The 23,471-nt window shown below is 42.4% G+C and overlaps 1 protein-coding gene across 2 annotated transcripts in view; it reads left to right on the forward strand.

Annotated features, from left to right (window-relative positions):
* The first annotated feature begins 1,300 nt into the window (after positions 1 to 1,300).
* si:ch211-247n2.1 (calcium-activated potassium channel subunit beta-2) overlaps positions 1,301 to 23,471 on the forward strand; it is a 31,679-nt gene continuing 9,508 nt past the window's right edge. Inside the window, exon 1 of one of the 2 annotated variants that reach the window (XM_024421695.1) lies at positions 1,301 to 1,351. In XM_024421695.1, the coding sequence (XP_024277463.1) occupies positions 1,308 to 1,351 (44 nt within the window). In that variant the 5' untranslated portion in view covers positions 1,301 to 1,307. Of the gene's footprint in view, positions 1,352 to 2,319; positions 2,507 to 23,471 lie in introns of those variants that run through there. The other variant, XM_024421696.2, reaches the window with a different exon arrangement.

The raw sequence follows: 23,471 nt of genomic DNA on the forward strand, positions 1-23,471 counted from the left end.
ACGTGGAAATATCTAGGAGCATCAACGGCTTAACCACTAAGTGGTAGGCCACACAAGCTCATAGAACAAAGCTCACAGAATGGGACCACCCAGTACTGAAGTGCGTAAAAATCGTTTGCCCTCAGTTGCAACACTCACTACTACCAACTTCCAAACTGCCTCTGAAGCAATGTCAGCACATGAACCATTCGTTGGGAGCCTCATTAAATGGGTTTCCATGGCTAAGCAGCAGCACACAAGCCTAAGATCACCATGTGCTATGCCATGCGTTGGCTGGAGTGGTGTAAAGCTCACTACCATTGGACTCTGGAGCTGTGGAAAAGCGTTCTCTGGTGTGATGAATCACGCTCCACCATCTGGCAGTCCGACGGACGAATCTGGGTTTGGCAGATGCCAGGAGAACACTACCTGCCCCAATGCATGGTGCCAACTGTAAAATTTGGTGGATGACGAATAATGGTCTGGGTCTGTTTTTCATGGCTCAGGTTAGGCCCCTTGGTTCCAGTAGAAGGGAAATCTTAACACTACAGCATACAATGACATTCTATACAATTCTGTGCTTCCAACTTTGTAATAACAGTTTAGGAAAGGCCCTTTCTTGTGTCAGCATGACAATGCCCCTGTGCACAAAGCGAGGTCCATACAGAAATTGTTTGTCGAGATCAGTGTGGAAGAACTTGACTGACTTGCACAGAGCCCTGACCTGAACCTCATCGAACACCTTTGGGATGAATTGGAACGCCAACTGTAAGACAGGCCTAATTTCCCAACATCAGTGCCTGACCTTACTAATGCTCTTGTGGCTGAATGGAAGCAAGACCCAGCAGCAATGTTCCAACATCTAGTGGAAAGCCTTTCCAGAAGAGTGGAGGCTGTTATAGCAGAAAAGGGGGGACCATACTAATGCCCATGATTTTGGAATTAGATGTTGTCAGGTGTCCACATACGTTTGGTCATGTAGTGTATTTATCGGTATGATCAGTGAATGATTCATGTCAATAAAACAGTCCCAAAGAAACATAATATACTCCGTTTTAACATGCAAACTGCATCGCTCATGCCTGAATGTTATCATTGAGTTGACATGGGAGGTAACAGACAGTAAAAAATACAGTAAAAGATGATGCTGTACCAACAATGACAGACAATGGTCAAAGTCCACTGACAAATGTCCACTGGCAAATTTGGCTTGGAATAAAATGTGTTACCATGGCTCTTACTAGCGACCTTCCTGCATTAACGTAAGAACTTCCTCTATTTCTTCCCTCTTGGAAAAAACACTGGAGGCCCTGCCAGAGTACAACGCCATGAAACAAGACAGTTACGCCAGACGAGATCAAGGGAGAGTGGGGTGAGCTTAGGTCTTTCTTTCTCTATTTAGCCTTTCAGCTTTTGAAGAAATGACTACCCATAGACTTTATCTGTGATTGTGGCTCCTGTTCATTAACTTTTGTTCAGTCCAGCTGTCCTATGTTATTACTCTAGATCAGTGCTTAACAAGAGGGTACTAATAGATTAACAATGAGGACAAACATGATGAGGAATGTAGAAGTTACACTGTAACTTCCATTGTGTAATCACAATTTCATTTAGGACTTTTTATATATTTTATTTCACCTTTATTTTAGCAGGGAGTACCATTGATATTTAGATCTATTTTACAATAGATCATCAATAAGATGATTGTGTAGACAAAAAAACAAAAAAAGCAAGTCGTTTTGAGACTCCAATCATATATACCTGACATACAGCCACTTATGAATCTGGGTTCATGTTGATGTTCAGTTCCAGAACAGTGTCCTTCCTGGAGCACAATTGTACTGTCTCCTGTAACTCACGATTGCATTGGTGTACTTCTAACACTAGGTGGCAGTAGAGGAACGAGTGTAGGCATCCTCACATCATACATGGCACTGTGTTTATGCACCTCACAGTATACCCCGTTCAGTGAGTACAGTAGGAAGTTAGAATGTTTGGGATTGCTTAAATACGCTTGTATTTATATACATTTTCTAAGCTCTCTCTCACTTTTATAATGTATGACTAAATCTAAATTTCTGCAGTGAAAAAGTGTTTATTTTTTATTTTTTTAAAAAGTGTAATATTAAACAGATTCCTGACATAAGATCCAAACTAGAAGTCCAAAATATAAACTTGAAGAGACAATATTCAGACGACATTCCTTCCGCCAGATATCCACTCTAAAGACACAGACTCTCTCTCTCTCTTTCTCACATACACACCAAATAATTTGAAGCATGAGCAAGGGGTAGTCCATTGTGCCTGTCACTCGTATGGCTCTGTAAGGTATGTCAAATATTTTGAGCACACAGGCTTACAACAGGGGTTAGCAGGGCTATGTCAGTAATAGCCTACTCCAGAAACTGGCTTCACCAATAGGACATCTGCAGAAAAGTTAAAACAACTGCTGACAGTCTCTCCTGTCCTCAACTTGGTATGGGATTATCAATAAAAGACATTTGCGGCAAAATCTGGACGCCTAAAGGTAGGACCTGACAAAGTCTCAGCACCAAAACAAAACACTGTTTCAACTGCCGTCTCCAACTGCTTTGGGGGACTAGATAGATAGATGAAAAGTCTCTTAAACTGTTAATTGAATCACTGATAGATATGTAACTGATTTTCGTTCCATCAGCCCAGTGTTGTATGATGTATTCTTGTTGTTGCTGCTTTTCCATGAATTGGCAATGCCATATTTCATTGTCATTATGTGAGTTTGTTTGATTGCTTGAAAGGAGGCAGAGAGAGCAAGTATTAATGCCGTTATGTGCATCCATGCAAAATGTTAACAGCCTGGAGATATGAAAGAGCAACTATTTTCCACTTTTTACCCTCACAATTAGGATTCCTCTTCATCGTTAATTAGACTTAAAGAATACTTTGAAGGTCCCTCCTCTCCTCTGGTCTGCCATTGTCAGACGCTGACTCGACCTCCTGACCCAGAGTGAAGTCACTCGCTGACCTTTAGAATGACAGCGATCCGCCGGGTGCAGCTGTGGCTCTATTTTCAGTCCTCTTATGGTGCTTTCAAGACAACTGGGAACTCGGGAAAAAACTAGATCTAATCATGACGTCAGTGATCTTCAGGTCGGAGAATTCTAGAAAGATGGTTGAGTTTCTGACTTAGAATTTTAAGTTGGATGACCATTCAAAACAATTTTCCCAGTCGGCGCTCTTTTTTTCAGAGTTCACAGTTGTCTTGAATGCAGTGAAGTCGGATATTTCTGAGTTCCCAGTTGTTTTAAACATGGTATTACTGCACAGTCTGCCCAGATATCCAGAGCGGCACAGCCCATTAGTTCTTAGTACGCGGGGGAGACGCCAGCACTCTCACCACAGACATCATTAACGCTCCATTCTGTCACTTCAGCCGGGGAAATGAATGCTTCAGGCAAATATAGCCTATAGAGGAGGTAATGCCTCCTGCCTGCTGCCTCTTACTCTAAACTGATTCTGAATGGATTTGTTCGTCTGGGGTTGGTACTGTAGCTCAATTATATTCAGTCATGTGAAGAGTAAATGATATAAAAATGTAATAAAAGCCTGCTGGTGAATAGATACAGTAATGGTCAAACTACGACCTCTTTTTTTCAAAGCCAAGTTATCCTTCTCTTAAGGGTTCTTGATAAAAATCCAAAGATGTTATCACTTTTAATGAATAATGATAAATAATACATGCAAGGAAAAACATGTGTATGCCTGTACGAGAGCAGTCCAAGGAGCGCACCTACACAGCCGGGCTGCTTCATATGTCCCCGATATGAAATACAGCTGTCTGTACTGTCTTCACTGATACTATTAGGTACAGTTAACTTATCAAATAGCTTAAAAAGGTATGTTATTTAACATATAACACAAAGGAAAGAAGATTGTCTCAAGGCATTTCTGAGTAAACAGTCAGGTGCTTGTGCCTGTGCCTGTGCCTGTGCCTGTGCCTGTGCCTGTGCCTGTGCCTGTGCCTGTGCCTGTGCCATGTGCCAACTGCACAGCCAGCAGACAGAAATAGCACTCCAGAAACAGTCAATGACATCAATTCAAATCAAATTGTATTTGTCACATGCGCCAAATACAACAGGTGTAGACTTCACCGCGAAATGCTTACTTAAGAGCCCTTTCCCAACAACGCAGAGTTAAAAAGTAAGAAAAATGTGCTAAATAACAAAAGGAAATAGTAACACAAAATAACAATAACGAGGCTATATACAAGGAGTACTGGTACCGAGTCATTGTGCAGGGGTACGAGGTAGTTGAGGTAATATGTACATGTAGGTAGGGGTAAAAGTGACTAGTCAATCAGGATAGACAATAAACAGAGTAGCGTATGTGAAAAGCGGGAAAGAGTGGGAAAGTGTGTCTGTGTGAGTGTGTGTATGTAGTGTGTGTGTGTGTGTGTGTGTGTGTGTGTGTGTGTGTGTGTGTCATTGTAGTATGTGTGAGTGTATGGGTAGAGTCCAGTGAGTTTGCATAGAGTCAGTGCAAAAGAGTCAGTGCAAAAAAAAGGGGGTCAATGCAAAGAGTCTGGGTTGCCATCTTATTAACTGTACAGCAGTTTTATGGCTTGTGGGTAGAAGCTGTTCAGGAGCCTTTTGGTCCCAGACTTGGCCCTCCGGTACCGCTTGCAGTGCAGGAGCAGAGAAAACAGTCTGACTTGGGTGGCTGGAGTCTAACATTTTTTGGGGACTTCCTCTGACACCGCCTGGTATAGAGGTCCTGGATGGCAGGGAGCTCGGCCAAGTACGCACTACCGTCTTTAGCGTCTTACGGTTGGATGCCAAGCAGTTGCCATACCAAGCGGTGATGCAGCCAGTCAAGATGCTCTCAATGGTGCAGCTGTATAACTTTTTGAGGATCTGAGGGCCCATGACAAATCTTTTCTGCCTCTTGAGGGAGGAACATCATGGGTTTTCTCTGATGGGCATAATGTGGGGGGGTGATGAACATGTCCACTATGATAGACACACAGTTTTAGCATATGACAACACCTGTCTGTGCAGTGTGCATTCTGTGTGCCACCTGATGCTCAATGTCTTCTCGGAAAGCCCTGGGTTTTATATATCAAAGCGACAAGTGCTGGTGGGTTATTTGTTGTTCTTGTGTTACACGGAGGGGTGTCTTGGTCTCCTGACAGACCTTTTGGCAAAAAAAGAAGTGCATTCTCCACAGTATACACCCTGCACTGTTAAAAAAAAAAAAAAAAGATATCCAGAGCGGCACAGCCCACTGTTAAAAAAATAAATAATAATAATAATAAAAAAAGAGTCAGCTGCCGCCCGCCATGCTGTGGTTTGGCTCTGCTATGAGGGGAATTCCTGTCCAACATGCAGACCATTTGAGTATTTGCCCACAGAGTAGTGCCGCCATGGCCCAATGGTATTACAGAAAGGCACATGTTGCCAGTGACCTTTTTAAAAGAGGTGAACGTCTATTTAAAATTACATCAATCGCCAATGAAACCCGATAATATCACGCTATCTGATATAGCTTTTGTGAAAGGGTATACATAGTATTATTAGCTACAATCATTCATTTATGCATTCGTTCACACACTCATTCAACAAACCATTCATTCATGCATTTATTCTGCATTTTTCCTGGAATCTACAGAAGATACTGTGGCATCTTTCCGTAATTCTGATTGCCACTATTTGAGGGATTGGGGTAGTGATTTGAGTGGAACATTTCTTGGGTAATACAGGGGGAAAAAACGTATTTGTGTAAATACTGAACTATATCAAATAGATCTTGTGACAAAAGACAGAGTGGAGTAGATTACTGCTGTGGAGCTCAGAGAGGTTATTAATTGGTGGATGGTGCTTTTAATGATAGAGATTCTGAGAGTAGCTGAGTGGGAGGAGAAGTATCTAGGAACAAACCGAAAAAGCAGTTACTTCAAAATAAAAATCTATATACATGGTCATAAAAGAAGAGATGGTGATTAGAAGGTGGAGAGAAGGTGATGGGATGGTTTGTTTGTGTTCTACCTGTGTTTAGTATTTACTATAAGTGCTGTATGACTAATGGGAAATAGAGGATGGTATAATTGGCTAATTCCTGAGAGAGACTCAGGCAAATTACTGTGAATCAGTCATTACAAACTTCTGACAAGCAAAACAAAAGAGCTGCAGTTCAGAACTAAATCAACCAAACTTTTCCAAGAGACAAATTATTCATGTTGCTAATTTCCTTTAGGGCGCTATAAAAAATGTCAATTGTTCATTCAACCTTTGCCTCTATAGAAAACCAGTTGACAAGGACAGTTGAGACAGAGGCAATTGTGCTTCAGAATGTAGTGGAAATAGTGAGGGATATGAGGCTTTCAGGATGCATATTATTGTCCCAGTCGTGATATAAGGTAATTGTTGGAGTGTCATTACCTTGTTGCTGCAGCGGGGCCTCTGTAAATGGGCCTGAAATGAGTGTTATTAACAGCCTGCGGAGTGAATTCCTGAGGAACACCACAACATTCACCAATTGACGGCTGCTGCCGTGCGCCACCTCTATCCACTCACAACAATATTGACAAATACTCAGACTGCATTCACAAGAGTGGTGTGTAAATCTTGTTGCCAGTCGCTGTCAAATAATATCCTGGCAGACACTGCATGGCAAGTCCCAGTGGTAGTGTAGCAAGCGGCCATGTTGGATAACTCAACTGACCCCTGACTCTGACTCCCTCTTCCCTCTTCAAATCAAATCAAATCCAATTTTATTTGTCACATACACATGGTTAGCAGATGTTAATGCGAGAGTAGCGAAATGCTTGTGCTTCTAGTTCCGACAATGCAGTAATAACCAACGAGTAATCTAACCTAACAATTCCACAACTACTGCCTTATACACACAAGTGTAAAGGGATAAAGAATATGTACATAAAGATATATGAATGAGTGATGGTACGGCATAGGCAAGATGCAGTAGATGGTATCGAGTACAGTATATACATATGAGATGAGTAATGTAGGCTATGTAAACATTATATTAAGTGGCATTGTTTAATGTGGCTAGTGATACATTTTGTCATCAATTTCCATTATTAAAGTGAGCTGGAGTTGAGTCAGTATGTTGGCAGCAGCCACTCAATGTTAGTGGTGGCTGTTTAATAAAGATAGGGCTGACTACTGCCCCCTTTGGAGGAATTGCGTGCCCATAGTAAACAGAAAAAAAATCTATCAAAAATTGCTAAAATATGCATATAATAATAATTATTGAATAGAAAACACTCTAAAGCTTCTAAAACCGTTCAAATTATGTCTGTATGTAAAGCAGAACTCTCAGGGCAGCCATTCTCCCAAACTCTCTCTTGTCATCATGAAAGTTGGCCCAACTTTGACGTCATCGCCCCCACCCTTCCCAACCAGCTACAGATCTGGGAACAGTTCCTATCTCTTCAGCGCGGTGTCCTCTTTCTCATTGTGAGAATCACGTGCTCCCTCGAGTTTTGGCGGGCTGAAACCTCCGGGTCACGCGAAAATACATGTACTTTCATGCGCGCGTCGGGTCCGGTGCTCTCTTTGTTCCAGGTTTGACCAAACGATGTAGGTTTGTCTGTTCGAGCTAAGGATTGTTTTGCATGTTTAGAACATGCTAAAGTTTGATTCTGCACTTAGTTTGACCAGTTTAGTCGACATATAATATGTAATTTTGAAGTTTAGATGCGCATCCACTAGAATTTTGGCTGCATTTCAACCGGAATTTGTAGTGTTTGATAACCTAAAGACACAGACTTGAAAACCAAACGCAGTTTTTGGTAAGTATAACTCCTTCCACGTCTTCTGATCGAAGAACATCAAAGGTAAGGGAATATTTATGTGTTAATTTTGGGTTTCTGTGGACTCCAAGATAGCGGAGTCATATTGCTAATCTATGAGCGCCGTCTCATATTATAGCCTAGTGAACGAATTCTGTAACGTTAAAAATAAATGTAACACAGCGGTTGCATTAAGAAGAAGTGTATCTTTCTAACTATATGTAGAACATGTATATTTAGTCAAAGTTTATGATGTGTATTGCTTGTTATCTGACGTTATCTGCCGGCGCTATCATGAATTTCTCCGGACATTTGAGTAGCATTTTTTGAACATGGCGTCATTGTAAACAGAGATTTATGGATATAAATTGCATATTATTGAAAAAAACATAAATGTACTGTATAACATGTCCTATTACTGTCATCTGATGAAGATTTTCAAAAGGTTAGTGAATTATTTTTCTTTTAATCCTGCGGTTGTTGATTGCATATTTTGTTCACCGTGGCTATTCAAATTAGCTGTGTCTTTGGTGGTGGTTTGACAAAAATATGTGCTATGTTTTCGCGGTAAAACATTTTAGAAATCTGACTTGCTGGCTAGATGAACAAGGTGTTTATCTTTCATTTGAGCTATTGGACTTGTTAATGTGTGGAGGTTAAATATTTCTAAGAATATTTTTGCGTTCCATGCGCCACGTCCCAGTTAACGTCGGAAGGGGTCGTTCCCAAATGGGAACCCTAACCCGTCATCAGGTTTAACAGTCTGATGGCCTTGAGATAGAAGCTGTTTTTCAGTCTCTCGGTCCCTGCTTTGATGCACCTGTACTGACCTCGCCTTCTGGATGATAGCGGGGTGAACAGGCAGTGGCTTGGGTGGTTGTTGTCCTTGATGATCTTTTTGGCCTTCCTGTGACATCGGGTGGTGTAGGTGTCCTGGAGGGCAGGTAGTTTACCCCCGGTGATGTGTTGTGCAGACCTCACTACCCTCTGGAGAGCCTTACGGTTGTGGGCGGAGCAGTTGCCGTACCAGGCGGTGATACAGCCCGACAGGATGCTCTCGATTGTGCATCTGTAGAAGTTTGTGAGTGCTTTTGGTGACAAGCCGAATTTCTTCAGCCTCCTGAGGTTGAAGAGGTGCTGCTGCGCCTTCTTCACAACGCTGTCTGTGTGAGTGGACCAATTCAGTTTGTCCGTGATGTGTACGCCAAGGAACTTAAAACTTACTACCCTCTCCACTACTGTCCCGTCGATATGGATAGGGGGGTGCTCCCTCTGCTGTTTCCTGAAGTCCACAATCATCTCCTTTGTTTTGTTGACGTTGAGTGTGAGGTTACTTTCCTGACACCACACTCCGAGGGCACTCACCTCCTCCCTGTAGGCCGCCTCGTCATTGTTGGTAGTCAAGCCTACCACTGTAGTGTCATCGGTAAACTTGATGATTTATTTTGATGCATGCATGGCCACGCAGTCGTGAGTGAACAGGGAGTACAGGAGAGGGCTCAGAACGCACCCTTGTGGGGCCCCAGTGTTGAGGATCAGTGGGGTGGAAATGTTGTTACCTACCCTCACCACCTGGGGGCGGCCCGTCAGGAAGTCCAGTACCCAGTAGCACAGGGCGGGGTCGAGACCCAGGGTCAGTGGGCAGTGTGCAGTGTGGTTGCGATTGTGTCGTCTGTGGACCTATTGGGGCGGTAAGAAAATTGGAGTGGGTCTAGGGTGTCAGGTAGGGTGGAGGTGATATGGTCCTTGACTAGTCTCTCAAAGCACTTCATGATGACGGAAGTGAGTGCTACGGGGCAGTAGTCGTTTAGCTCAGTTACCTTAGCTTTCTTGGGAACAGGAACAATGGTGGCCCTCTTGAAGCATGTGGGAACAGCAGACTGGGATAAGGATTGATTGAATATGTCCATAAACACACCAACCAGCTGGTCTGCGCATGCTCCGAGGATGCGGCTGGGGATGCCGTCTGGGCCTGCAGCCTTGCGAGGGTTAACACGTTTAAATGTTTTACTCACGTCGGCTACAGTGAAGGAGAGTCCGCAGGTTTTGGTAGCGGGCCGTGTCAGTGGCACTGTATTGTCCTCAAAGCAAGCAAAGAAGTTATTTAGTCTGTCTGGGAGCAAGACATCCTGGTCCGCGATGGGGCTGGTTTTCTTTTTGTAATCCGTGATTGACTGTAGACCCTGCCACATACCTCTTGTGTCTGAGCAGTTGAATTGCAACTCTACTTTGTCTCTATACTGACGCTTAGCTTGTTTGATTGCCTTGCAGAGGGAATAGCTACACTGTTTGTATTCGGTCATGTTTCCGGTCACCTTGCCCTGGTTAAAAGCAGTGGTTCGGCTTTCAGTTTGCGCAAATGCTGCCATCAATCCACGGTTTCTGGCTTGGGAATGTTTTAATAGCTGCTGTGGGTATGACATCACCGATGCACTTTCTAATGAACTCGCTCACCGAATCAGCGTATTCATCAATGTTGTTGTTGGACGCAATGCGGAACAAAGGTGAGGTTCAAGCTGTTTCTATACTCAGGGTAGGGTTAGGGCTACCCTCAGTCTGGCTACACTTCTACTGCATAGTTATAAAAGGCTGAAAGCTTGATGAAACAGAACAGAGAGGACTTTACCACGAAGAGCCCGAGTCACCTGAGTGTACTCACCCTCAGACAAATATTTACAATGACCTTGCTTACATTGACCACACTCATTCTTTCAGCAGGTGTGTCTTTCGTGATGCATTTATTATTGGAGTGATCGTGCTGTTGAACTGTTCAAAGGTTTCTTTGTTCAATATTTACTCCAACATGTTGACTCCTGTTCCTATTATAGCCAGGTGCGTACAAATGGTCCCAAAAGACCAACCATGATCAATGGGAACCTACTTGTGTTTTAGTCTTATGATGTCACATGATTGTAAATTGGGAGTGATTGTGTATTTTATTCAACATTGAAACAAACAAGGATATCCACAAACAAAAAAAATTAAGTTAACATTATAGAATATAATCTCTGTGAAGAATCACCAAGCCTTGAGCATGGATGGTCCAGGGTATATGGAGAAGTTGCATGTGTTTGTTGTCTTCTACTTTAACAGTGTCCTGTTTGACCCAAATATTTTAGAACATTTGTTGAACATCTACTGTCTGTGTTATGACATCCTACAGTATGTGATTCCCCAAAAATGAAATAAAAAATATATGAAGAGTTAATTTGAGCTTTATGTATTCTCCCATAAAAAGCAGAGTCCTCATCGTTTTAAATTAACAACATCCCTTCTAGATATAAACAGATGCGATGTGATGTGATCTTTATTCACTCTATGTGCCTCATTACAAAAATAGTAGTGTATAAACTTCATTCCAAAAACAACTAAACTTCTTACCATGATTTCTTACTATAATAAATGCAAGCAAGCATAAATATTGGCACCGGAGGGGATGGCTACCGTTTTAAGAGCTCCTAACCAATTGTGCCATTTTGTGTTTTTTTTTCGCATAGTTTTAACTTATTTTGTACATAATGTTATTGCTACCGCCTCTTATGACCGAAAAGAGCTTCTGGATATCAGAACAGCGATTACTCACCTGGAACTGGAAGAAGATTTTTTATTTAATGAGTCTGACGCGAAGGATATAATGTTGCTCCCAGACAAGGCCCACATCCCTGTCATTCACATGAAGAAAAGAAGGAACGGGGGGCAAAGATCGGGGTGCCTTGTGACAATTAGTCGGGGAGTGGGTAACCTGCTTCTACCATCTGTTCTATTAGCCAACGAACTGGATGAGCGCCATTTGAGACTATCCTACCAACGGGACATTAAAAACTGTAATATCTTACGTTTCACTGAGTCGTGGCTAAATGACGAATCGGATAATATACAGTTGGCTGAGTTTTCCATGCATCGGCCGGACAGAACAGCTACGTCTGGTAAGACGAGGGGTGGAGGTGTGTGTCTATTTGTCAATAACAGCTGGTGCGTGATGGCTGGTGCGCAATATTTTCGTAGCCGTCTATTTACCACCACAAACCGATGCTGGCACTAAGATCGCACTCAACGAGCTGTATAAGGCCATAAGCAAACAAGAAAATGCTCATCCAGAAGCGGCTTTCCTAGTGGCCAGGGACTTTAATGCAGGCAAACTTAAATCCCTTTACCTAATATCTACCAGCATGTCACATGTGCAGCCAGAGGGAAAACAACTCTTGACCACCTTTCCTCCACACAAAGAGACCAGTACAAAGCTCTAGAGACTGGTACAAAGCTCTCCCTCGCCCTCCATTTGGAAAATCTGACCATAATTCTATCCTCCCGATTCCTGCTTACAAACAAAAGCTAAAGCAGGAAGTACCAGTGACTCGCTCAATACAGAAGTGGTCAGATGGCGTAGATGCTACGCTACAGGAATATTTTTCTAGCACAGACTGGAATATGTTCCCGGGATTTATCCGATGGCATTGAGGAGTACACCACCTCAGTCACCGGCTTCATCAATAAGTACATCGACGACGTCGTCCCCACAGTGACCATACGTACATATCCCAACCAGAAGCCATGGATTACAGGCAACATTCGCACCGAACTAAAGGCTAGAGCTGCCGCTTTCAAGGAGCAGGCCACTAATTCATACACTTCTAAGAAATCCCGCTATGCCCTCAGACGAACCATCAAACAGGCAAAGCCTCAATACAAGACTAAGATTGAATCCTACTACCCCCCGGCTCTGACGCTCGTCGGATGTGGTATGTCTTGCAAACTATTACAGACTACAAAGGGAAACTCAGCTGCAAGCTGCCCAGTGACGCAAGCCTACCAGATGGGCTAAATGGCTTTTATACTCGCTTCAAGGCAAGCAACACTGAACCATGCATGACTCTCTTTTCTGTATACATCAATGATGTTGCTCTTGCTGTTGGTGATTCTCTGATCCACCTCTACACAGACAACACCATTCTGTATACTTCTGGCCCCTCCTTGGACACTGTGTTAACTAACCTCCAGACGAGCTTCAATGCCATACAACTCTCCCTCCGTGGCCTCCAACTGCTCTTAAACGCAAGTAAAACTAAGTGCATGCTATTCAATCGATCACTGCCCTCACCTGCTCGCCCATCCAGCACCACTACTCTGGACGGCTCTGACTTAGAATACGTGGACAACTATAGATACCTGGGTGTCTGGTTAGACTGTAAACTCTTCTTTCAGACTTACATTAAGCATCTCCAATCCAAAATTAAATCTGCTGCCATGAGTGAAGGACCATCCTACCGATCGTAAAACTGACCATCCTACCGAGCCTCGACTTCGGTGATGTCATCTATAAAATAGCCTCCAACACTCTACTCAACAAACTGGATGCAGTCTATCACAGTGCCATCCGTTTTGTCACCAAAGCCCCATACACTACCCACCATTGCGACCTGTACGCTCTCGTTGTTTGGCCCTCGCTTCATACTCGTCGCCAAACCCACTGGCTACAGGTTATCTACAAGTCTCTGCTAGGTAAAGCTCCGCCTTATCTCAGCTCACTGATCACCATAGCAGCACCCACTCGTAGCACGCGCTCCAGCAGGTATATCTCACTGGTCACCCCCAAAGCCAATTCCTCCTTTGGTCATCTTTCCTTCCAGTTTTCTGCTGCCCATGACTGGAACGAATTGCAAAAATCTCTGAAGCTGGAGACTCACATCTTCCTCACTAGCTTTAAGCACCAGCTGTCAGAGCAGCTTACAGATCACTGCACCTGTACATAGCCCATCTATCTACCTACCTCATCCCCATACTGGTATCTATTTATTTATTTATTTTGCTCCTTTGCACCCCAGTATCTCTACCTGCACATTCATCTTCTGCCGATCTACCATTCCAGTGTTTAATTGCTATATTGTAATTACTTTGCCACCATGGCCTATTTATTTCCTTAACTTACCTCATTTGCACTTACTGTATATAGACTTTTTGTTTTCTTTTGTTCTACTGTATTATTGACTGTATGTTTTGTTTATTCCATGTGTAACTCTGTGTTGTTGTATGTGTCGAATTGCTACGCTTTATCTTGGCCAGGTCGCAGTTGCAAATGAGAACTTGTTCTCAACTTGCCTACCTGGTTAAATAAAGGTGAAATAATAAATAAATAAATAAATAAATGAGAGCACCAGCTATTTCAGACAACTGTCTGATCATGCTCTCCAAAGCCAATGTGAGCAAGACCTTTAAAGAGGTCAACATTCACAAGGCCATGGGGCCAGACGGATTACAAGGACGTATACTCAGAGGATGCGTGGAACAACTGGCAAGTGGCTTCACTAACATTTTCAACCTGTTCCTGACCGAGTCTGTAATACCTACATTTTTCAAGTAGACCACCATAGTCCCTGTGCCCAAGAAAGCGAAGGTAACCTGCCTAAATGACAACTGCTCCGTAGCACTCACTTCGTTAGCCATGAGGTGCTTTGAAAGGCTGGTCATGACTCACATTAACACCATCAACCAGGAAACCCTAGACCAACTCCAATTCGTATACCGCCCCAACGGATCCACAGGTGACACAATCTCAATCGCACTCCACACTATGTGAGAATGCTGTTCATTGACTACAGATCAGCATTCAACACCATAGTGCCCAAAGCTCATCACTAAGCTAAGGACTCTAGGACTAAACACCTCCCTCTGCAACTGGATCTGGTGATGTAATGGACCGTGTTGAGAGTTTCAAGTTCCTTGGTGTCCATATTACCAATACACTATCATCAATCAATCAAATGTATTTATAAAGCCCTTTTTACAACAGCCAATGTCACAAAGTGCTGTACAGAAACCCAGCCTAAAACCCCAAACAGCAAGCAATGCAGATGTAGAAGCATGGTGGCTAGGAAAAACTCCCTATAAAGCCAGAACCTAGGAAGAAACCTAGAAAGGAACCAGGTTTTGAGGGGTGCCCAGTCCTCTTCTGGCTGTGCCGGGTGGAGATTATAACAGAACATGGCCAAGATTTTCAAACGTTCATTGATGACCAGCAGGGTCAGACAATAATAATCACAGTGGCTGTAGAGGGCGCAACAGGTCAGCACCTCAGGAGTAAATGTCAATTGGCTTTTCATAGCCGATTATTCCGAGTTAGAGACAGCAGGTGCGGTAGAGAAAGTGTCCTAAAAAGCAGGTCCGGGACAAGGTTGCACGCCCAGTGAACAGGTCAGGGTTCCATAGCCGCAGGCAGAACAGTTGAAACTGGAGCAGCAGCATGACCAGGTGGACTGGGGACAGCAAGGTGTCATCAGGCCAGGTAATTTTGAGGCATGGTCCTAGGGCTCAGGTCCTCCGAGAGAAGAGAGAAAGAGAGAGAAGGAGAAAGGGAGAGAAAAAGAGAGATCAAGAATTAGAGGGAGCATACTTAAAGTCACACAGGACACCGGAAAAGACAGGAGAAATACTCCAGATATAACAGACTGATCCTAGCCTCTATTGCAGCATAAATACTGGAGGCTGAGACAGGAGGGTTCGGAAGCCACTGTGGCCCTGTCCGACGATACCCCAGGACAGGGACAAACAGGCAGGATATAACCCCACCTGTGCCAAAGCACAGCCTCCACACCACTAGAGGGATATCTTCAACCACCAACCTACTACCCTGAGACAAGGCAGAGTATAGCCAACGAAGATCTCCTCCTCGGCACAAACCCGAGGGGGGCACCATCCCGGACAGGAAGATCACATCAGTGACTCAACCCACACAAGTGACACACCCCTCCTAGGAACGACATGGAAGAGCACCAGTAAGCCAGTGACTCGTTATATGGTTAGAGGCAGAGAATCCCAGTGGAGAGAGGGGAACCAGCCAGGCAGATACAGCAAGGACGGTTCGTCGCTCTAGTGCCTTTCCGTTCACCTTCACACCCCGGGGCCAGACTACACTCAATCATAGGACCTACTGAAGAGATGAGTCTTCAATAAAGACTTAAAGGTCAAGACTGAGTCTGCGTCTCTCACATGGATAGGCAGACCATTCCATAAAAATGGAGCTCTGTAGGAGAAAGCCCTGCCTCCAGCTGTTTGCTTACAAATTCTAGGGACAGTAAGGAGGCCTGCGTCTTGTGACCGTAGCGTACGTGTAGGTATGTACAGCAGGACCAAATCAGAAAGATAGGTAGGAGCAAGCCCATGTAATGCTTTGTAGGTTAGCAGTAAAACCTTGAAATCAACCCTAGCATTAACAGGAAGCCAGTGTAGAGAGGCTAGCACTGGAGTAATATGATCAAATTTTGGGGTTCTAGTCAAGATTCTAGCAGCCGTGTTCAGCACTAACTGAAGTTTATTTAGTTCTTTATCCGGGTAGCCGGAAAGTAGAGCATTGCAGTAGTCTAATCTAGAAGTGACAAAAGCATGGATACATTTTTCTGCATCATTTTTGGACAGAAAGTTTCTGATTTTTGCAATGTTACAAAGATGGAAAAAAGCTGTCCTTGAGTTTTTCATATTTTGATACTTCATCAAAAGAGAGATCAGGGTCCAGAGTAATGCTGAGGTCCTTCACAGTTGTTTTTTAGATGACTGTAAAACCATCAAGATTAATTGTAAGATTTTTTTTTTTTTACTTTACTAGGCAAGTCAGTTAAGAACAAATTCTTATTTTCAATGACAGCCTACAAACAGGGGGTTAAATGCCTGTTACAGGGGCAGAATGACAGATTTGTACCATGTCAGCTCAGGGATTTGAACTTGCAACCTTCTGGTTACTAGTCCAACACTCTACCCACTAGGCTAACCTGCTGCCCCAGAATATCTCTTTGTTTCTTGGGACCTAGAACTAGTATCTCTTTTTAAAAGTTAAACAAATGCTGCCATCTACTTCCTTATGTCTGAAACACAGGCTTCCAGAGAGGGAAATTTTGCGGCTTCACCATGTTTAATCAAAATGTACAGCTGTGTATCGTCCGCATAGCAGTGAAAGTTAACATTATGTTTCCGAATGACATCACCAAGAGGTAAAATATATAGTGAAAACAATAATGGTGATAAAACGGAACCTTGAGGAACCTGTGGATGGTCAGAAGACAAACCATCCACAGAGACAAACTGATATTTTTCCGATAGATAAGATCTAAACCAGGCCAGAACTTGTCAGTGTAGACCAATCTGGATTTCCGATTTCTCCAAAAAAATGTGGTGATCGATGGTATCAAAAGCAGCACTAAGGTCTAGGAGCATGAGGACAGATGCAGAGCCTTGGTCTGACGCCATTAAAAGGTCATCTACCACCTTCACGAGTGAAGTCTCTATGCTAAGATGGGGTCTAAAACCGGACTGAAGCATTTCGTATACATTGTTTGTCTTCAGGAAGGCAGTGAGTTGCTGCGCAACATCTTTTTCAACATTTTTTGAGAGGAATGGGAGATTTGATACAGGCCAATAGTTTTTCATATTTTCTGGGTCAAGGTTTGGCTTTTTCAAGAGAGGCTTTATTTCTTCCACTTTTAGTGAGTTTGGTACACATCCAGTGGATAGGGAGCGATTTATTATGTTCAACATAGGAGGGCCAAGCACAGGAAGTAGCTCTTTCAGTAGTTTAGTTGGAATAGGGTCCAGTATGCAGCTTGAAGGTTTAGAGACCAAGACTATTTTCATCAATGTGTCAAGAGATATAGTATAAAAAACTTGAGTGTCCCCTTGATTCTAGGTCTTGGCAGTGTTGTGCAGACTCAAGACAATGGAGGTTTGGAGAAATACGCAGATTTAAAGAGGAGTCCGTCATTTGCTTTCTAATGATCATGATCTTTTTCGTCAAGAAGTTCATGAATTTATCACTGCTGAAGTGAAAGCCATCCTCTTTTGGGGAATGCTGCTTTTTAGTTAGCTTTGCGACAGTATCAAAAATAAATGTTGGATTGTTCTTATTCTCCTCAATTAAGTTGGAAAAATAGGATGAACGTGCAGTAGTGAGGGCTCTTCGATACTGCACGGTACTGTCTTTCCAAACGAGTTGAAAGACTTCCAGTTTGGTGTAACGCCATTTCCGTTCAAATTCTCTGGAAGCTTGCTTCAGGGCTTGGGTATTTTCTGTATACCAGGGAGCTAGTTTCTCATGACAAATGATAATTGTTTTTAGGGGTGGGACTGCATCTAGGGTATTACGAAAGGTTAAATTTAGTTCCTCAGTTAGGTGGTTAACCGATTTTTGTACTCTGACGTCCTTGGGTAGGTGGAGGGAGTCTGGAAGGGCATCTAGGAATCTTTGGCTTGTCTGAGAATTTATAGCACTACTTTTGATGATCCTTGGTTGGGGTCTGAGCAGATTATTTGTTGCGATTGCAAACGTAATAAAATTGTGGTCCGATAGTCCAGGATTATGAGGAAAAGCATTAAGATCCACAATATTTAATCCACAGGACAAAATTAGGTCCAGGGTATGACTGTGGCAGTGAGTAGATCCGGAGACATGTATGACAAAACCAACTGAGTCGATGATGGCTCCGAAAGCCTTTTGGAGTGGGTCTGTGGACTTTTCCATGTGAATATTAAAGTCACCAAAAATGTGAATATTATCTGCCATGACTACAAGATCCGATAGGAATTCAGGGAACTCAGTAAGGAACGCTGTATACGGCCCAGGAGGCCTGTAAACAGTAGCTATAAAAAGTTATTGAGTAGGCTGTATAGATTTCATGACTAGAAGCTCAAAAGACAAAATCGCAGCCATTTTTTTTGTAAATTGAAATTTGCCATCGTAAATGTTAGCAACACCTCTGCCTTTGTGGGAGGCGCGGGGATACAGTCACTAGTGTAACCAGGAGAGGCTTCATTTAACACAGTAAATTCATCAGGCTTAAGCCATGTTTAAATCAGGCCAATCACATCAAGATTATGATCAGGGATTAGTTAATTGACTATAACTGTCTTGGAAGTGAGGGATCTAACATTAAGTAGCCCTATTTTGAGATGTGAGATATTAAAATCTCTTTCAATAATGACAGGAATGGAGGTCTTTATTCCAGTGAGATTGCTAAGGCTAACACCGCCATGTTTAGTTTTGCCCAACCTAGATTGAGGCACAGACACAGTCTCTATGGGGATAGCTGTCACGTTCTGACCATAGTTCTTTTGTGTTTTCCTTGTTTTAGTGTTGGTCAGGACGTGAGCTGGGTGGGCATTCCATGTTTTGTGTGTCTAGGTTGTTTTTCTGTGTCCGGCCTAGTATGGTTCTCAATCAGAGGCAGGTGTCGTTAGTTGTCTCTGATTGAGAATCATACTTAGGTAGGCTGGGTTTCACTGTGTTTTTGTGGGTGATTGTTTCCGTGTCTGTGTTTTACACCACACGGTACTGTTTTCGGTTTTCGTTATTCACGCTACGTTTATTGTTTTGTCTGGAGTGTTCAGTTTATGTGTTTAAATAAATACCATGGACATTTACCACGCCGCATATTGGTCCTCTGATCCTTCTCACCTCTCCTCTTCAGACGAAGAGGAGGAAAACCATTACAATAGCTGAGCTGATTACACTGACTATGCTAGTGGCAGACTCCACTAAGCTGGCAGGGTGGTCCAAACACACCAAGAAAGTCGTCAAGAGGGCACGACAACACCTTTTCCCCCTCAGGAGACTGAAAGGATTTGGCATGGGTCCCGAGATCCTCAAAAAGTTCTACTGCTGCACATTCGAGAGCATCCTGATCGGTTGCATCACCGCCTGGTATGACAACTGCTTGGCATCCGACCGTAAGACGCTACAGAGGGTAGTGCTACTCGCTGTTTATGGTCTATACATAGTCACTTTACCCCCCCTACCCCCACACATTGACTCGGTACCGGTACCCCCTGTATATAGCCTCATTATTGTTATTTAATTGTGTTACTTTTTTACATTTTAGTTTTCATTTCTTACTTAAGTTAATTTAGTAAATATTTTCTTAACTCCATTTTCTTAACTGCATTGTTGGTTAAGGGCTTGTAAGTAAGCATTTCACGGTAAGGTCTACTACACCTGTAGTATTCGACACGTGAGAAATAAAATTCCATTTGATTTGAATTACTTCTTGTCGCATACTGTAAGTCCTCATGTCATGCTATTAGGTTATGTTTAATTTATGTCTTACAGATTTGTCTCTAATGGAGAATGATTGATATCAAAATAACAGAAGGAATAGAAGGATCGTTTGAAGATGCCTCAGAGCAAAAAACACAATTACAATCATCATCACAAGAAGTAAAAATATGCCCCAATGTACAGACCACATATAGTACAGAACCTGCCTTTCAAACACACCCCCTCACACAATACTTTGAACTTGACAAACTGGTTATCTGTGAGGGAAAATCCCATACTGGATTCAAGCCATTAGGAAAAATTTCAACATTGAGAGAGTAATCTCTTAGTCCAAACTGGCCCCTCGTGCAATAACAGGCAAGCAGACCTACTGTAGTTTAGGTGGACCCAGGGTAATGCTTATTAATATTTAAGCATTGTGGATTTATTTTTATTCGTGAGCACATTAAAGTCTCTCTTTGGGGAAGTTAATGCTTAATTAGAGGCATTTTGCAGATGCAATGCCTTGGCCAAGCTGGAAAGAACTGCAAGGTGACATGGGGCTTTTTGAAATGAAAAAAAAAAATCTAAATGCAGAAGGATGAGAGAGAGGGCATGGAGAAACCTCCCTCAATTTCCCAGAAAACAGCTTTATTGAAAGCCATAAAACATTCTCAGGGATCCCCATGTTCGGTTCTTTTGCTTAAATGGTACAAGTCTGGCCATTGATACACTTTAAATTCACTGCATGACTCATGCACTTTGGAGGCACTTTGAGTTCTGCTGAGGACACTATGGGAGATATGTTTAAGTCTCCAATATTAGCTAAAGAAAAGTAAAGTCCAAAAGGGACATTTGTTGGTGTTGTACAGAAGACATGTCTGGGCGATCTTCTTTCTTAGTAACAATTTAGTACCTTACTGTGATTGTTTTTAATTAAAATGGTCAAAAATAAACAAACATTGTTTCTTAGCAAGAGAAGCTTCTCAAGCTATAATTTTGCTAGGACTGTCTGGGAGTGGTTGAGTGGGAAGGGGGAAATTGAAAACTATCTGTTATTGGCAGAAAAGTGTCACTGGGCAGGCCAAAACTCCATCCCACCACAACGGGTATGAATTTCAGGTGGTCTTATCAAACAGCTCTTACACTGAAAGAACATTATCATAATTTTCACAATTTCACAGTATTATTCCAACATCAGTATGGAAATATATATAAAACGCAGAAAAATCACGTTTGACTGTACTGTGCCTTTAAGGTGTTAATTTAAGGACAAATCTGAAAGTCACTGTGTGAGGCATAATGGTGTCCAGGGAGTGTTGTTCAGAAAGCTCTGGAGGAGTTTCACCCAGCTGATCTTTCTGAATGAACAACATGGTTTATCCACATGATCTTAAGGCTTAACAATGGCTAGTATGTGCCTGCATGTCAGCACCATCCGCTGTCTTAAAGCACTGTCCTGTTTTAGTGTGACACCCCCCTGAGTCATTGATGGTGGGCTCTGGCTGATGCCTCCTGGTAGGCCTCTTAAATCAGGGTTGTAAAACACACCTTGGTCATGTGTGTGGTGACACCTGTGTTTCCCTATGTGTACCAGACAGCAGAGCTGTTGGGTGCTCTTGTTCACTCTGCAGCCATCAGCCTCCCCAGATGACCAGCGGTGGATAAAGTTTCCATAATTAAATTCTAATTAGGGTAATAGACCTGAAAAAATACTCCCATTAAAATATAATTATAATTGCCTGATGATGACAGTAAATGAATACATGCAGACAGGACTAGGTTTGTTTCATTATTGTGTAAAACTAGTGAAGAGAGCATGACGCACCACAAGCATGTAAATTAAACGTAGTACTAGTGTCACAGCTTCTTTCAATTGATCATTCTCTGTAGAACACATTAAAAAAGCTGCTTCCCATATTGCATACGTGCACAGACAGACTATAGTGAGACGGACAAGATAATGAGCAAGCACATTCCAATGAAGCCCCCTAGTGTAATTTATCTGTCATATTACCCAGACTCCTGAATTTTCTGTCACTATTTCATGACACGAGGCACAGACTCAAGATAAAGCAACAGTCTGTGATTTCTTACAATCATCGACAGTGTAATTGGTCTACTGTGAACAGAGATGGAGCTATTTCACAGTAGCCAGAAATTCTGTCAGTATCTAAGAAGTGAAAGCACAAATAAATAATAGGTTACAATATCACTTTATCTCTATGTTTTAATCTCATCAACAATGCTGTCCTGTTTACCTTCCATGATGTCATTAGTTCTATAATTTCATGCAAGATTAGGCATGTAATTATGTGTTAAATATGAGAGGTGAGCAGATCACAGGGTTAATGAAGTCAGCTTTGCTAATGGGAAACTATGGACACAGCTAATCATGCAGCTGAAATACTAGGAGGCAACAGGTTGCCCCTTTAAAACAGGATGCATTGTTTTGCTACATTTGCTCTGACTCAACAGCAGGTATATAACTTGCCTTGTGGGTACACATTGTCAATGTGTATGTTGGTCTCATGTAACTAACCCCTCTTAATGAACAATCCTCCTTTTATAAAGGCAGAGGTCATATGCAGGACTGTCCCAAACACACTGCTAGAACCTCCTATGTGCCACATCTGTGGGCCTTTGTGACATCCAGCACATAGTTAGTTGATGATAGTGCAATAATCTGTTCTCATTTCAATGTGTCAGTGTTCCAGAAGGCAGTATTATCACGTTTCTTGGCTAAAGACACAGTGACACAAAGGTACGCCCCCTGAATCTGCTCCCAGGCATCCCCTGATGAGTGTGTGAAGCCATCTAAATAATGTTTATTTAGAGAGAACCCTATTGACTGTAGAGACAGTAAGGTGACATGTACTGCTTGGTTTGAAAGTTAACAAACCATGAGCATTCCCAAGGTTTGATAAACATGCAATGTCTCTCGATTTCATATATACATCGAATTCTCATGAAATAAATTACCTCTATTTAAATTTGTTGAATCGTAACAGTCAAAACAATTGATTGATATTGAACATTTGGTCTGGTACAACAAATATGTTTATAATCCACAGTAAAAACTGCACCAATAATCCAGATGTTGCTAGTACTTTGCAGATGGTTAGAATGCAGGGTGAGGCGTTGTATTTTCTACAAGGTGACTGGAAGGCCAAAGTTCCAGCTTAGCAACCATGCTTTTGTGTAATTGGTATTTCCATCGAAAAGGACTCATGAGCACCAACAAGTTCATAGGAGCCTATCAAATTGGGTGTCAAATGAAAGCTGAGAATCTATGTGTTGGGGAAATGAAGGCATAGATACATGTTTCAACCATTTTCCATCCCAAAAAATGTGACATGAGTAAAGACTTTGATTTGTGGATAAACAGGTGGAAAAGAGGTATTATAAACACCTACCAGAAAGTCTTAAACAGTATCAGAAATGCATCAAAACACAATCATGTTGACATAAAGACCTTTGCCAACTATTATCAACACTTCTATTTAGTTTTGGATCTTTTTTTTTTACCTTCTGTACATTTACAAAAGATTGCCTTGTGCCTTTATCTTTAAAATAGTTTAAAATGTCTCTCTCTCAGGAGGAGTGAGGATAATGAAAGTTCACAGACAAAAGAAGCAATGGTAGACCTACCAATTAGTTATAGTGATTTTACTGATATCAAATTTGTTT

This window comes from Oncorhynchus tshawytscha, linkage group LG05, assembly GCF_018296145.1.
Source record: "Oncorhynchus tshawytscha isolate Ot180627B linkage group LG05, Otsh_v2.0, whole genome shotgun sequence".
In the NCBI taxonomy this organism is placed as follows: domain Eukaryota; kingdom Metazoa; phylum Chordata; class Actinopteri; order Salmoniformes; family Salmonidae; genus Oncorhynchus; species Oncorhynchus tshawytscha.